Genomic DNA, 15917 nt, shown 5'->3' with positions numbered 1-15917 from the left:
GAATTCTGGTTTGGTGGCTTGAGAAAGGACGCCAGAAAGACGTGCGGTGGATTGCCAGAACTAGCACTTTCGGGCATAAATGATAACCCCTGATTGCTTCTCTTGCGTATTAATTGGTCTAATATACGCTACACGACTGTGCAAGGTCTTTAAGCTGGACGTGGACGAGGCGTAACGGCGTTGAATTGAAACAGGTATTTTCTGGTACACAAGCATTATAATCTTGCGTTTTCTTATGGGCATGCAGTTTTTGTGCTTCGGCTCTATGGAACTTGTTTACTTTGTGATTTACACGTATGGGTTTTGGAGCTCTTTCAAAGTAGAACGTATCCATCTCTCAGGCTCTTGGCTACTCTCTGTTCACATTGGGCTCACTTCTTTGTCCATTGTTCCCTTTCTCATGTTCCATCTTTTGAGAGAACCGTGGGTGTCTGCAAAGTGCCTTCTTTGTTGATATCTGATCCCTTGTCTGTGATGTAAGGTACCTTGAGTTAAGGCAAGGAGAGGTAAGGTAGCTAGACCATTGAAGTTGCCTCTAGGTACCTGCCCAGCTCCCGGCAGCCTTGGGTAGGTACCTTAAGGTCAGGCAGGTACCCAAGATGGTCACTTCCTGCATCTGCCTTCCTCAAATTGGAGTAGGAGCACCGCCTTTCTGCACTTTCCTTTCTTTCCCAGTGTTTACATCCTCAGTTTGGGCCAATTTATTTCCTGTCTGATATTGTCAGCCCTTGCTACTTTCTCTCCCCAAGTCTTCCCCTCAACACTTCCACAAGTCTGCCCCTTGTGAGGCAACGAACCTACATTTGCTCGCCGACGTCGATCTCCATTTTCCTCGAGTCATCAATCAATCACAAGCAATTTGAGAGAGCCAGTTCCATGATGGCCAATTTTAAGGATGGCGGTGATACCGCCGTCGAAGCGGTCATTTCCGCTCCCTCCATGAGCGTCCGGCACGTCACCATACCTCCAGAGCTGCTCATCAACATCATCAAGCTATGCAATGAAAGCGAACCAAGGCAAACCCCCGAAAGAGCTCCGAACATAGACCTTCCCTCAAGTTGCTGTCGCGTGTCTGCAGGATTCTTCGTATTTTTACCATTTCTTCCCTCTTCAAGCCCATTGATCGATCGGTCAACGAGGATTAGATCCACGCCCAACTTGAAGCCATAGAAGGAAACAACTTGATTCTGGCCTCTATACCGTACGTCCATATTCCGCTGTCTTCTGCAGGGGCTTCTGCACGAGCTTCAGCCTATAGTTCTCTCGACATGGCTCCAAGTACTGACTCCTTCTAAGTTACCAATCTCTACGTACCGTAGGTCATGAGCAGCCTCCCCTGAAGTAGCGGTTCCAAAGCGACCAGCCTATTCTACCATGCTCAGCATACTTAGCAGCCTTTCTGGTCAAGGTCATATGCAAGATTAACCCCGAGGAAGTCAGCTTGAGATTCATGCGGGGAAACAAATTTAATTGTCACCTTCTTCCGAAAAGAGGTGGCCGCGCACAAGGCATCCCTGCCATCTGTCAAAATCTTGATATATACATCCTCGATGACCATTGATTTCAAAGCCAAGGCATTTCAAAATCTGCGCTATTTATCAGCGGATGCTAACTATCAGCGGATGGCCCATGAAGACGGCTGGTATCAAGGCCATTGCGCCGAAGCTGCAGGCCCTTGCCAGGTTGAAGCTATACAAGGCGCACTGGAAATGTGAGCATGTAGAGGAAGTTGCTAAGCTGTTTCCTTCGATTAGTCATCTGCCCATCGACGGCGAACTGGAGTCCACCAGAGTCTCAGTAAGCGACAGGATATGTACCTGTAGCTGAGTCGGCTACGGCCTCCATAGCTCGAACTGCCTTGGCTTCTTATTTGAAAGTCAAAGCCAGTCCGAGGTAAGTCGTCATATCCCACCTCTTGTATTCCTCTAGGTTGCCGCTAGTAATGCGTGAGGTGGACAAACGGCGAATGTCAACAGGTTACATTAGTCAAGTTTCTCGGTTTCAATTTACTCAGTTAGTTGATAGTATCTGACGTTGCGAAGGACTGGAAGATTGATGGGGTATGGTCTTTTAGTAGCAGGTCTTCACACGAATGATAACTTCTCAGACGGGTTAGCAATTGGACCCAGTAATACAACATCTATAGCATAAACATCATCTTTGTAACAGGTTAAAATAGTCCTCAGTCTGTTTCAGTACAATTCGATGTTTCGCATGGGCTTTTTTTTTTTTTTGAATGGTGTTTTGTTCTTACTCATTCCAATGAGTCCAGGGAACGAGGACTATTGCGCATGTCCTATTCACACCAGAACATTTTCAAGAGCATCGCCTGCCTGCCACCTCCTGATATTGCCCGCCTGTTGTTCGTACCACGCGTTCAAAGTGTTCTCCTCGACGTAACCCATATGAGGTGTCAGGAGCACCCTACTACGCCCGTCACGACCCCATTCCGTCGTTCGCCACTCGCTGTCCACTGGCAGCGGCTCCAGGTCGAATACGTCCGAGGCACAGCCTCTGATTCCACCCTTCTTCAAGATGTCGAGAAGATCCTTCTCGACTACGAGCGGACCGCGGGAGGTGTTAATAAACAAGGCCGACTTCTTCATCTTGGACAGGTCATCCGCATTGATCAGTCCCCGGGATCGGTCTGACAGGACAATATGGATGCTAAGAACGTCAGCAGTACTGAAAAGCTCCTCCCGGCTGACGGCCTTGAAGGTGCCTAACGGCAAGCCCTCAGCCTTGGCCTTCTCGTCGGCAGCTTCCTGCGTCAGATTTGTGCTCCAAGCAATGACGTTCATGCCAAATGCCAAGTGCATGATCTTGGCCGTTGAGACTCCGAGACGGCCCAGTCCAAGGACGCCGAACGTCTTGCCGGTCATACCCGTCGCCACTTCCGTCTGCCACAGGCCAGACTTGACGGCGAGATCATCGGCGGCAATATTCCGTGCCAGCGAAAGGATTAGGGTTACGCAGTGCTGGGTCGTGCTGTCCGTGCCGGCCTGCTTGACCGTCGACTTGTCCGCGGTGCCAGCGACAGGTATATTGCGTTCTTTGAACGCGGGGAGGTCGAGGCTGTTATTACGCAGACCCGTGGAGAGAAGAAGCTTGAGGTTAGGCAGTCTTCTGATGAGATCCTTGGGAAACGGAGTGCGTTCTCTCATAGTACCTTTATCCGTGTTAGCCTGCATTATCAACTGAGTAAAGCACGAGAAGACGATGGAGATATCGTATAAATTGTAATTGGGAGTGATTACAGAGAACATCAAATGGCTCCAGCCTCGAGACCAACGCATCCTTGGCGTATTCGGGGGTCTCGGGATGGTTGTAGGGCAGCAGGGTGTCCTTGAAAGTAGTGATATAGAACAATGATTTATCCAACTTGTTAAAGTGTGGTTCCGAGAGGCCCTGGTAGTCGTCCAGGACGGCGATCTTGAGTTGCGTGACCTGAACCATGGTTGCTAGATGTCTAAACGCGGCAAGACAACTAGCGGGAGTGCGAAGGCGTAGTTCGGGGGGTAGGGATACACGGTGAGTAATCGTCGAAGTTGGCCGGCTCAAAGGGAGTATCAGGCTCCTGATACGTATTGGGGAGCGATTCAGCCTCATGCAGATCTCGAATTGCGTAGTGCCGATGAGAGGACAGGGGACAGTGAATGCTGGTGCTTCGATTTCATGAGGAGGCTTGGTGATTTCAAGCGGTTTCTGGCGACGGTGACTCAATCCTAAGTCGGCCTGGAGATCTTGGCGCGGCGCACGCAGTCAGCGGCTTGAAGGCGAACGTGCAAACGCAGCCTTACTGGCGCTGTTAGTAGGGTCAGGCAAATTGAGAAGCTTCTGAACAGAGGGAGGCCTTGCGCAAGGTGCGGTTGGTTGGACGAGACGCTTTCTTCTCACAGCGTCAGTTGTAAATGTCACGAATAGCTCTTGGATCACTTAAAGACCATCTCCTACCCAGACGGAGGGGTAAAACATTAGCCAACCATAGGCGTCTTCGTGTGGGTAGATGAGGGGAAGAGACCGATTCGGTACCGAAAACCCCAGTCATTGACTTGCATTCGGTTTCTGGAACAGCACAGAGTCACAGAGTGTTCTATTGACCTGACTGAATTTGAAAGCCTGAACATCCATTACCTCTCTCCACAATGCCCGGCAGTCTTTCTCTCGACGCGCCGCGAGTGCTTCTTCTTCTGACGGCAGGTTTCAAGACTCATGCCTGTTTGATTCGGCGCGCCCAGATGCATCGATAGTCAGGCCAGGATTTCACGACGAGCGAATTATCTAATCAAGTCTAGTAATAATCTTTTGGTAAGACAGCCTGCTATCTCACAATCAGGCGTGCTTACGTACTCCCTCACCTGTAATGTACGTTCCTGGCCCCCAATCTCTCCCGGGTGGTGGCCAGACCACTCGGTGCCCTCTGGAGACTCTCCATCGCGCTCACTAGTCATGGGCTACCCATGAGGGCCAACCTGGAGATGTAGTGGAGATTGCTTAGAGGTTTGTGGAGTTGATGTTTGCCTCAACGACGGCGCGTCGGCGCGTACAAGGTTGCTAACCCTGAGTCCCTGAGTCCCTGACCGCTCCGTTCTGGGGACGTGGATTGAAGTCTGAAGAAAGGACCTCTTCACGTTCTTTCTCGGACCATTGCGAATGACGCCATCGCTTAGCGTCCCGCCAGAGGAAAATATTTGCTAACAGAATTTGACAGCTTCAGCAGGAGCTTTAGGAGGATGGCGAACGCCGGGCACTCCAACAGAGGTCGGATGAACAGTTCAGAAGTTCCTCGCCAAGCAACCAAAAGCATTCATCGGCAAGCCCCAAGTCGGTTGATCGGTTGGCCGCTGCCAAGTCGGTCCAACCCAACCGACAAATGATGTTTCTCTGGTAGGTTGGCTCGCGGGTGGCCAGGTACTGCGTCCTCTCACCTGATTCTGTATTAAATGGTGCAGCTCATGGTGCGATTTGCCTCCCTTCTGATGAATTGTAGATTTAACAACTTCTATACTGTAAAAGTGTCAAATGTCATGGTATACTCACGGTCGACTATCAATGTCACCATCGAGACTGATGAATCAAGATTGACCCTGGACTGCGAGGGACATTTAGCGTAGGGTTTCAGTCGCCGCTCTCTTCGCTGGTCGCTCGAACGTATGTAACGTGATGTCGACAACAAGCTTTGCCAGCCCTCTGGGCCGTTCTCTCTGTGTCTCTCGGCTCTGCTCTCGGCGCTGCCGTCTGTTCTTGGAGGCCGCTGTGCCAGCGCGCCCATCCCGTCGCGGCATCGCCTTGACTCGGGGCAAGACAATGCCCTCAACCAAGGCCATCAAGCATTGTCAAGCATTGTCAAGCATTTGCCGCCGTAAGCCTCTGCTAGCCTTCAAGCCTTGTAGCTAGAAGCTCGGCGAGACTGGGCATTTGCTGGGCAAGCTGTGCGGCGACAGAAACAGACGTCCTGATTAACCTCGCCGCCCTCGCGTCTTACCACGAAGGGACATGGCTCACACGTTGTGAGAACTGGCGCTCGGGGGGCACAGGGAGAGTTTCCAGGGCCCTCTGGCGTCGCCCGAGCCCCCCCGGACGCCACCTGCGTCGTGCTAACAAGTGGACTCATCCTTACATCCTCCCACCCGTCACTAACGGCTCCATCCCCGTGCAGGCGTTCGCCCCAATGAAGGATACGGCTCCCACACCTTCTGCTTTTGTGTGGCTTATAATTAATCTGGGATTTTGATGTTCCTTCGCGACACTTGATTTCTGGAATCGACGGCGACGACTTGATGAAGTGGCCAGTTCAGCGAGCTTTGGGGCTGGAGTGACTGGCCCCTGAGCACAAGAGAAATGTAGATGATTGCCTCGCGAACACGATACGACTGAATTGCGTTCATTGTCGGTGTCCGGTATGAGCGACTCACGGACTTTATACCCCCCTTGGACTCAACAGGCAACGTATTGGTTCCAGCGGCTGAGAAAAGTGAAGTCAACGATTCAGATCGCTTGCGGATTCCTCATCAACAACGCCGCTATCGCAGCTCGCACTCCCTCTTGTGCACTTGCCGAAAAGATCTAGGCAACTCAGGTATGCTTCCATTCGTTTTTCCTCTTATCGGGTGTCAGGTCATTCGTCGGTTCGCTAAAGCCTGAAGGATCGATGAGAGGGATGGTTCGTAGGACTGCCGTGCTGATTGCATGCAACATCCCGCGTCGCACATGCTGAGAGTGATGCTCCCATCTCTGCTCAGGCCATTGACAGTCTGACAATCTGGCAACCCACAGTGGCACACCATCTGGGGCAGGCCGGCCTGCTGTCGCTCGTCGTATCGGAGTCTGTCTGGTTTGTCTGGTCTGTCTGGTCTGTCTGGTCTGTGCAGCGGTCACCCCCGTGAAGTGTAGAACGTTGGCACGCGACACCGCGACCACCACCTACTTGTGCTGCATGCGGGCTTTGATGTTGCGGGTTTTCGTCAAGGCGAACTTTTGAAGAGAAGCCTCGGCGGCGCTATTGGCAAACACTGTCAACCAAAGCCAAGGACACAAGCAATGAGGCGAAGCTTGGAGCATGTTGGCCACCGAGTCTTGGCTCTGGACGAAAACGAGGGAGAAGGGGGTACTTTTGAAGAGACCAAACCGCTAGGACATGAAGCCAAGACCATATATTTCATTGCCCGTTGTCTGGGCGGTTGAGATAGGACTGTGTGGGAGTACGGATACCACCTGTCGTTTTGGTCCGTCGAACCCCATAACATTGCGGGCACATGTCAAGTATCATCTCTAAACTCTGGAGCAAGAACCCGCTGCCCATGAGTCTACATAGTAGCACCCGTTGGCTAGGAGAAAAGCCTTCGGGGCATTGGGGTGTCTGGGCGGGCTTCCGCTCCAATATTTCCCCCAAGTTCCCAACCAGCAAGTTTGCACAATTTCGGCGGTATCCAGTGGATCGTAGGCAGCCTGATACGAATCCCCCGTCCCACTGGTCCATCTCAAGAGCCAGAAGCTGATCCATCATCCAAAAGGACCTTGGGATGGGGCCGTTCCAAGAACTGCAGACAAAAATCCCCCGGGGTCTTTGGCTGAACTGGGTATAGCCTCGCTCCGGAACCAACCAAACAGGGGAGGACGTGGGTATCGCGACATTAAGCTTATGGCCACTGCGACGGCTCTTATCGTTTGGGAAGGTTGCCGGGGGGGGCTAGTGGCACGGCAGAGAGCTGCAACTAAAGTGTCTGACCGAAATCTTCTATGCGCTCCATCTGTCAGCAACCAGCTAGGAACGCGTACGTAAGGTACGGAGAGTATCCGTACGACGCGGCTTTGCCTGGAGGGGAAGAAGAGTGAGAGGAGATGAGAGAGAAACCGCAAAGTCAGTTTTGACGGACAGGATCTCACTGAAGAATCATGATGTGCACCTGCGGCAATCCTCGGCCTTTGCCCTCGTTTGCAAACTCATTTGTCCATTCACCCCCTTTCCAGCCAAGGCCGTCCACGCATATTCAAACACCGCGGTGGCCTCAGCAGCAACATCACCTTCCCTTTCCCGCGTCGTCAACGAGTCTTGGCAGAGCATATCATGGACGAGCATATCATGGACGGGGCAATGATTTGAGACGCGCCTTCGCATCATCGGCATCCACCAAACTTCATCAATCGACTAACAGTGATCCGTTGGCAGCGACTGGACGCAGCAGGACTCACAATGCGATAGGTCGCATACTGAAAAAGGCCCCTAATCAACGGCAATCCTTCTTGTGGCGCATCAATGAATCAAGACCTCGGCGTGGCACTCGGCTATCACTACACTACCTACCCCTTTGCTCGCCCTTCCCGTCCATCGTGCAGGACGGGTAGGTACCAGGACCAACTTGTTCTCGAAGCCGCGCCAGAAGCCAAGTCGCAGCTGTAGCGTCTGCGGCCTCAGGCTGGGGGCTTTCCTGTGAGCCGAGTGTACATTGTACGCCAAAAAGCACACGTCTGGTTATCCATGTTACACCACCACACCAACGAGCTTTTTCCGTGCCAGCACTGATAGAGAAGTCGGGTCCGGGAAACGCGCCAATGACAGTGCTCGATGGAAAGGGGTGGCGGATATGCCAAGGTCGATCAACGTTACCGCCGAGCCCCTTGGCTGTCGCATTTCACCGTCAAGGGCTCAAGCTCTTACCACTTGCTGGCTGACTTTTCCCGAGTCTGGCAGGCAGATTTCTGCAACCTGCTGATATCAGACAGTACGTAGGGCGTTGGATAGCCGGCCGAGTTCAGCTGTTTGCCCGGGTTTCACGAACCGCGAATCAGATGCCCGCCTAGGAGTGTGTATCGAACCTATACGGATTCCTACTCTCAAGTGCTACCAGTTCTGTCTGGTGTTAACCCCAGACCGACACCAGTTACGCCGCCGCCTATCTGCTGCCCTCCGATCCTCGACCTGCCTAATCGGGCCATTCGTCCTGGAGCCCATCACGGTCCATCCCATCCATCAGGGCCCATTGTCTCCCTCTCGTTGGAGCTGCCCACCACGGATACTGGTATCTGTCTCGGTCCAGCCTGGTCTCGGGCGTGGACTCTCACCTGTGGGATCGTTCTGTTGCCAAAGATCCCTTCAACTGTCCCCTGCGACCTGCAAAGTCTTGCGCGCGCTGGCCGCCTGTCTCCGACTCTGACCCCCCTGCACCGTCACCTTATCCGTCCCAAAGGCCTGACCTCGACCTCGTTGTCCCCGACAGCACCATCAACGTGGTGTGGTACTCCGTACCGATCGATTCTTTACAGCGCCAACCGAGTAGAGGAAGAGGTAGCGTGTTCACAGTATGGTATTCTCTCGCGTCCTGTCCCGTGGCGACGGTTCTGGGCAAGATGGACGGTCCCCTCCCTCCTCGACGGCTCCGTCGACGCCCACGCACGAACCCTGGACCCAGGAACCTTGTTGACATCGAAGCAAACCTTACCTCCTCCACGATTGGCCCGTCCCATGCCAACCCATGCCACCACTGTCTTGTTTCCCTGCTAGACATGAGTCCATGTCCATGTAATCCACCCCCCGTCCTTGTCCCCCCACCTTCAGGCATTAGAGTATCCCGTCCATGTCTGTGTATCTGCGGATACCTACTCGTTGCCGAATGCAGCTGTGATGCGACCTCCCAGTGTCGTGGCCGGGAAATATAAATCATCTTCCATGAGACGCTCCCTCGCTCGACATCCTCCTATCCCCTTCCCTCTCGCGATCAGCAGCCTTTCATCCACGGCCAACAGCTCAGGTCTTCGTTCGACCCAACTGTCAATTTGCTGTCAAAGACTCGTTAACTCGTGTCTTTCGTTATACACACGCGGAGCCTCTTGTACCAAATCTCTGGTCTTCACCCCGCTCACGCGCAGGAAGCTTTCCTCCAACCCAAGCCATGAGTAACGCCGGAGGCCTACAGGACGATGTCCTGGCCAAGGCGCATGTTCCCCAGGCCATTGTGCAGGGCACCTCGAAGGAGACTCGCGGCTCATTCGATGTGACCGCCGCCGCCGCCCCTCCCCTCGAAGACAACTACTACGACTCCAAGTCTGACGATGACTACGAGGATAAGCCTACCGAGGAGGAGCTCAAAACGCTTCGCCGTGTGTCGGGTCCCATTCACTGGGGTATCTACACCATCGCCTTCGCTGAGCTTTGCGAGCGTTTCTCGTACTACGGTTCCTCCGTCTTGTATACCAACTTCGTCATGCGCCCTCTTCCTCCGGGTTCGAGGACCGGTGCCACTTACGGTGCTGATATTCCCGCCGGTGCTTTGGGCATGGGCCAGAGAGCCTCCCAGGGTGTGTCCTTGGTGAACCAGTTCTGGGCCTACCTCGTTCCCCTTTTCGGGTATGTTGCATCTGATGGAATCTTCACTGAGAACAGAGACTGACTAGTTATCCAGTGGTTGGTTGGCCGACTCCAAGTTGGGTCGTTACAAGGTCATTCACATCGCCATCGGCGTCTCGACCATCGCCCACGTTATCCTGACTATCGCCGCTGCTCCCTCCGTCCTTTCCAAGGGCAAGGTCGCCTTCGCCCCCTTCTTCATCGGTCTCTTCATTCTTTGCTGCGGCACTGGTCTGTTCAAGGCCAACATTTCTCCCCTGCTCGCTGAGCAGAACAAGGACGTCCGCATGCGAGTTGAGACTCGCAAGGGCGAGCGCGTCATTGTCGACCCTTCCGTCACCAACACCCGCATCTTCTTGTGGTTCTACTTCGCCATCAACTGCGGTGCCGTCAGCGGTCAGATCTCCATGGTCTTTGTCGAGAAATACCACAGCTTCTGGTTGGCCTTCCTCCTGCCCACCATCCTTTTCTTGATTTGCCCCGTTGTCCTCTGGTCCAACAGGAAGAAGTACCACCTCACTCCCCCCACCGGTTCCGTTCTCGAGAAGTTCTTCCGCATGTCCAACTTTGCTGCGAAGCGCTCTGGTGGCATCACCAAGTTGAACTGGGAGAACGCGAAGCCCAGCAATATTCCCGTTGCCGAGCGCCCTGGCTGGTTGACCTACGACGATGCCTGGGTTGACGAAGTCCGCCGTGGTCTCAAGGCCTGCAAGGTCTTCCTCTTCCTGCCCATCTTCTTCCTCGCCTACAACCAAATGACCAACAACTTGACCTCCCAGGCCGGTTCCATGGTCCTTGGCGGAGCCCCCAACGATGTTATCCAGAACCTGAACCCCCTCTCCATCATCATCATGATCCCCATTCTTGATCACGTCGTTTACCCCGGTTTCCGCAAGATTGGTTTCAACTTCACTCCCATCAAGCGCATGACTACTGGTTTCTTCTTCGCCGCCGCCGCCATGGTTGCCGCCACCGTCATGCAGCACTACATCTACCAGATGTCCCCTTGCGGCGACCTTGCCACGATCTGCGACGATGGCCCTGCTCCCATCAACGTCTGGGCTCAGTGTCTCCCCTACGTCTTCGTCGGTCTTGCCGAGATCTTCCTCAACGTCACCTCGTACGAATACGCCTTCTCCAAGGCCCCCGAGAACATGAAGTCCCTCGTCATGTCCGTGAACCTGGCCATGAGCGCCGTGTCCTCCGCCATCGGCCAGGCCTGGACTCCTCTGTCCGAGGACCCCCTCCTGGTCTGGAACTACGGCTCCGTCGCCATCATTGCCTTCCTCGGTGGTGTCGCCTTCTGGTTCTGCTTCAAGCACCTTGACCAAGAGGAGGACGAGCTCAACCAGCTTAGGAAGACCAAGTTCCTTGGTTCCAACCAGCCCACCGCAGCGACCCAGGAGGACGAGGTCGCTCAGGCGCACGTTTCTGAGAAGGTCTAAGATTTTCTCTCAGAACTGTTCATGGCTGTGCTTCCTCCCGCGGAGGAGCTTGTGTAACCTCATTGGTTGTATGATTTCCCGCGTCGAATGATTCCCCGGCAGTTGGTCTTGAGGACTAGCTGCCAAAACTCCTAGTTAGACAAGTGCACGATAATGCATATAATGAAAATACCTATCACCCATATTCTGATCTTGCTCCATCCCACTGTGCATTACCTCAATGAGATTGGAATCATACTGGAAGGACCCCAGCTGCTTTGGATTAAATGACTCTGTCTACATTTGAGCGTGCCCGCCTGACGCCATCTAGTAAACAGCCACCAACACTCAATGTCTCTCCTTCGATAACCATAATTACTTAATCCTGCCCGTTGCCTCCACTCCAAGCTATTATCATTCAGAGGTCTCATTATGACCTGATGTAACGCAGTGTATATTGGACTGCGATGTCCGAATCACACCTTCTTTCCCCTCCTCACGTCCTTATGGTCCAGCATCGCTTCGAACTAGAGCAAGTTGTTCATGCCAATTTCAGTTGTCGCAGTGACCTAGCACAGGTTGGTGGTCCTCGGCCATACACCGGCTTTCCAGTATTCGGGCTGGGTGTCATCCGGACCATAGATCGAGATGACGTACACATCAGGCCTGGTGATATTGGGGAATCTTAGTTCGACACCAAAACGCTGAGCATACCATTGCCTGATCAAGGTCACTTCGAGCAGCTTCGGGCAGTTTTGAGCCAGGCCTCGAGCATTATCTTCGTGCTCCTCGTTGAGCGGATGGTTCTCAACTTCGAACATGTTTGCCATTTCGCACTCCTCGTCGTCAAGACTAGCGCTATCTGGAACTCCGCAATCTTGCTCCGTGGTCAAGACCAAGCAGCTTAACTCTTTGAACCGTCTAAAATTTGGAGCCAGGATCTAGAAAAAGACAGTGAGCAATCTATCAAGTCTATGCAGGGGAAGTTCAAGGCGTACTGAAACAGCCACGTTGTCGAGTCCGCCCTCCAAAAGGAGGTACTTGATCTTCGGGCTAGCACGGGCAAGGAGTGGGAGGTCAGCCTCTGACCAAGCTTGCTTCGCGACGCGCAAGGTAGTGAGGTTCGTTAGGGCGTTGCCGACTTCGAGCAGCTCGGGTATCTGGTCGAACGCCACGTGTACGTCCAGAGACAAGGTCTCGAGGTTGGGGAACACGCCCGGAATGAACGTGACAGACGTTACAACTGCGCAAATGACGAGAGCCTTAACCTTTGGAAGGCGGACGTTTTGGAACCGGAGCTGATGGCGGAGGCGACCAGCCAGCGACGTAGGGCCAGATCCAGGCAGCAACAGCATTAGCATCATCTCTTCGAGCTTCACCATCTGTTTGCAAACCGCAGCAATTTGAGCTGGGACTTGAGGGGGGAGTGTGAATCCACTCTGCTTGGAGGAATCAACAGTAAGGGTCAAGAACCTGTAGAACAGAAATGTTAGCAACGTCGTGGAGATGATTGAGTGCCGGGATTAAAAGCTCTTTCAGTTCCGATGATGCGGATGAAGATAATGAGATGAGAGGGTGAGCGGATGGACTTACCTGACGTTTTTCTTGATCACCTCTCTCTTGGCGATGGCCTTCACGCGGTGATGGAGGCGGTCCTCTGTCGTCTGTATCTCAATTCTTCCGAACACGAACTCGACGGTCAGAGCCCGAAAGCAGCGATTGACGAGCGACAGTTGGCCCACCGAGGAGCTGCTGCAGTTGGAAATCTCGTTGGTGTGGACGAAGCCCGCAATCATGCGTTTGAGCTCATTTGGCAATGAGCCCAGGGACGCGTTGGTGCTTTGAGCTGGCATCTTGGGTCGTTTGGAGCTCGGTGATGTGTTGAAACAGAAAGATTTTCAAGAACAAGAGACTCGCCTGGTTTAAACTAGATATTTTGCGTGGGTTTTTTTTTTTGAAGCGTGATTGTAATAGGGCTTCAAACAAAAGTTGGAAAAAAGCGGCGGACGGAGTGAATCAGCGATGGAACGAACATACGACGAAATAGGCGGAATCCAACGAAATGGTTTAAATTCGATGAGGCGAGTGAGATACGACGAGATAGGCAGGAGCCGACGAGATTATAAAATTGAACAGGGCACCTAGTGAGTTGTGGTGGTAAAAGGTGAGAAGGTGAGGAGGTTGCAACAAAGAAGTGAGCTTGACCAAGATATTCAAGGTGTGACAAGTTGAGCAGCTGAAAGGAATGACAAAGGTGAAAGGGAAGGAAAGAGTGATTTCTAACGAAGGAGGCGAGAAACAATGGAGTGAGTGAGATGCGACGAAATAAGCATGATCCGACGGCCTGTCAAGGAAATAAAACGTGTCTAGGCAAAAGCGATGAAGTGAGTAGGTTTAAGTAAAAAAGCAGGTTGTGGCATAAGAGTGAAGGTGTAGATATTTATATATCTGAAAGAATTCAAAAGGGTCAGAGGAAGGAAGGAGTGAACTAGTTGCGACGGAGTGGGCAAGATCTCACCAAGTGAATCAGTTACGACGAAGTAGATAAGGAGCGATGAAGTGAATGAGATGCGACGAAGTGAGTGAGAAATGATGAGGTGGGTGAGAAGTATGGAAGAGTAAGATTTCTGACAAAGGGCTAAGTAGGCTGCTGAAATACTTGGGAGGTTGAAAGGGTTCTAAGGAAGGGACTGAGGTACCAGAAATAAAACTAAGGAAGGAGCACAGTGAAAACAAGCCGTGGCGTTGGGATAAAAGAGTATGTTCGATGGCCAAACATACCTTGACTCATTGGGGATGACAACACGACGCGGAGAGGCTGCTTAATGGACCGTAGTATAAAGATCATTGTTTCGAGTCATTGAACTATGACATTGCACAATAACCATCATTACTAAATCCTAGCTGAATGTAAGTCGCCGAAAGACTACCACGCTACGATAATACCAAGCTCCGATGCAGTGAAAGGGTTGTTTTGACGCAATAGAAAGACTAGCCACGCATTTCTAATCCATAAGCGCTCTCAGTAATAAAATAGACAATGTTGCGGTACTCAAACTGGTTGCGCTCAAGTATAGACTGGATCAACTTCTCCTGCATATCGCCGGTGGCGTTCTTTAATCCCCTCTTAAGATGATGATATACCCAAGAGTCTTTCTTGGAGTTACTCGTTATCGTTCTCCTCTAGAACCGTACTAGTAGTCTTCATTAAATGGAATCCAGTCCATTCACCAAGGGGATTAAAACCGAGCTGACCGTTTGCGCTACGCCGCATCTGGTAGGCGACCTCATTACTACTGGTTCATCAAACTGGTCTACTTGCAAATCCAGTTTAGCGGCGATGTTTCCCATGCAAAGAAGACCCCACTGCATCTAACACAAGGCAAGCATCTTCAATTCTAAGCTGTATCATATCATGATCGGATTATCGGTTGTATTGAGTACTTTATTGCCAGCTTGGTCAGGTGGTATGTCCAGGCTTTTGGGTAAACAGCGACATTCGAAATCAAACGCTTACAAGCTGCACTTGTTCTCACTCCGATCGATATGCTGTAATGATTGTGGGACGCATCAGTGGCAGCAGTAGGAGACTTTCTTATCAGGTCAAACTGCAACGCAGGTTGCTATTCGTATAATCCAACAACTAGCACCAGGTTTGCGAATCACTCCTTTACGTACGACGAAAAAAATACTTGAAAAGCTGTCGACAGTATCGTAGCCTTGATTGACAAGTATCTTTCCTATGTAGAATCATTGAACACATCACTCCGAGAAAGGTTGTTGCTCACTGTTCTCGATACCTTTTTTTTTTGGAGTTTGACAAATGGCCAGGGATCGTCATTCATGACGCGTAGTAGCAGCTGATAGATTTTATTGGTTGTGGCCCCCTATGATACGACTATGTGGTTTTACATTTTTGATATTGTCATGATAACCAATCTACGCATTTCCGGCTTTTGCGCAGTCCAAGTGCCAAAGTTGAGTGAACGAAAATGTCATGGACAACTTGTAATCTCCAAGTGCCCCTCAAAGCTTGAGCGGGAGCCGACCGGCCTGCTGCGCCGTCCAAGTCGCGATGAGGTCCATCAAGGGAGGTGACAGGGCGTCGTATGTCTCCAATCCCACCGACTTGAACTTGCTGCGGACCTCGTCGATGCCGTTGGGATGGAAACCCTGCTCAATGATGGAGGAAACAAAGGCTGCAAATTGGGGCTCCTGCCATCCCTTCTGATCCGAGAGCTCCGCGTGCACAAAGTCCAGACCCTTGAAGGGGTGAGACTTTTCGATGCGTCCGTACAGATGAACCCCGCAGTCCTTGCAAGCGTTTCGGAGAATGACTGCCGATTCGTCGACAATGTGGAGCTTGTCCTCGTTGGCGGTGACCTTGACTTGGTCTCTTGAAATAACACCGACGACAGAGAAGAGGGCGCCGGCGGGCTTCCAGCACTTTGAGCATCCGCAAGCGTGGTTGTGGGCAACGTTGCCTCCAAGTGTGACTTCCACGGGGTTGCTCTTGCAATGGCAACGCAGCTTGCCGCCGGCGAAGTTGGGGTCTCCCTTGGTGAGCCCGTTGTCGATCAGGGGGTGGAGAGAAGGAGCCATGGTGGATTAGAGATGTTGGTGTTGGTTGCTGAATCAGGTATTCGTGT

The 15917-nt window shown here is 52.2% G+C and overlaps 4 protein-coding genes across 4 annotated transcripts; 1 reads left to right on the top strand and 3 right to left on the bottom strand.

Moving 5' to 3' along the window:
- Nucleotides 1-2300: 2300 nt before the first annotated feature.
- CORC01_03112 (D-isomer specific 2-hydroxyacid dehydrogenase) lies at nucleotides 2301-3456 on the bottom strand (the record flags this gene model as incomplete). The annotated part of the gene is made up of 2 exons (XM_022614762.1): nucleotides 2301-3169; nucleotides 3258-3456. 2 exons carry the CDS (start codon nucleotides 3454-3456, stop codon nucleotides 2301-2303), a joined length of 1068 nt encoding a protein of 355 aa, XP_022478764.1.
- Nucleotides 3457-9389: 5933 nt separating this feature from the next.
- On the top strand, nucleotides 9390-11289 carry CORC01_03111 (POT family protein; the record flags this gene model as incomplete). The annotated part of the gene is made up of 2 exons (XM_022614761.1): nucleotides 9390-9844; nucleotides 9900-11289. 2 exons carry the CDS (start codon nucleotides 9390-9392, stop codon nucleotides 11287-11289), a joined length of 1845 nt encoding a protein of 614 aa, XP_022478763.1.
- A 548-nt stretch (nucleotides 11290-11837) lies between these two features.
- Nucleotides 11838-13121, bottom strand: CORC01_03110 (F-box domain-containing protein; the record flags this gene model as incomplete). The annotated part of the gene is made up of 3 exons (XM_022614760.1): nucleotides 11838-12209; nucleotides 12267-12741; nucleotides 12862-13121. The coding sequence occupies 3 exons, from the start codon at nucleotides 13119-13121 to the stop codon at nucleotides 11838-11840; spliced, it is 1107 nt and encodes a 368-aa protein (XP_022478762.1).
- Nucleotides 13122-15294: 2173 nt separating this feature from the next.
- Nucleotides 15295-15870, bottom strand: CORC01_03109 (S-(hydroxymethyl)glutathione synthase; the record flags this gene model as incomplete). Its single annotated transcript, XM_022614759.1, has 1 exon — nucleotides 15295-15870. One exon carries the CDS (start codon nucleotides 15868-15870, stop codon nucleotides 15295-15297), a length of 576 nt encoding a protein of 191 aa, XP_022478761.1.
- Nucleotides 15871-15917: the final 47 nt, after the last annotated feature.

This window comes from Colletotrichum orchidophilum (genome assembly GCF_001831195.1).
Source record: "Colletotrichum orchidophilum strain IMI 309357 chromosome Unknown Scaffold_18.1, whole genome shotgun sequence".
NCBI lineage: Eukaryota > Fungi > Ascomycota > Sordariomycetes > Glomerellales > Glomerellaceae > Colletotrichum > Colletotrichum orchidophilum.
Note: the sequence above shows the minus strand (reverse complement) of the source record. Positions and strands in the feature narration are given on the sequence as shown.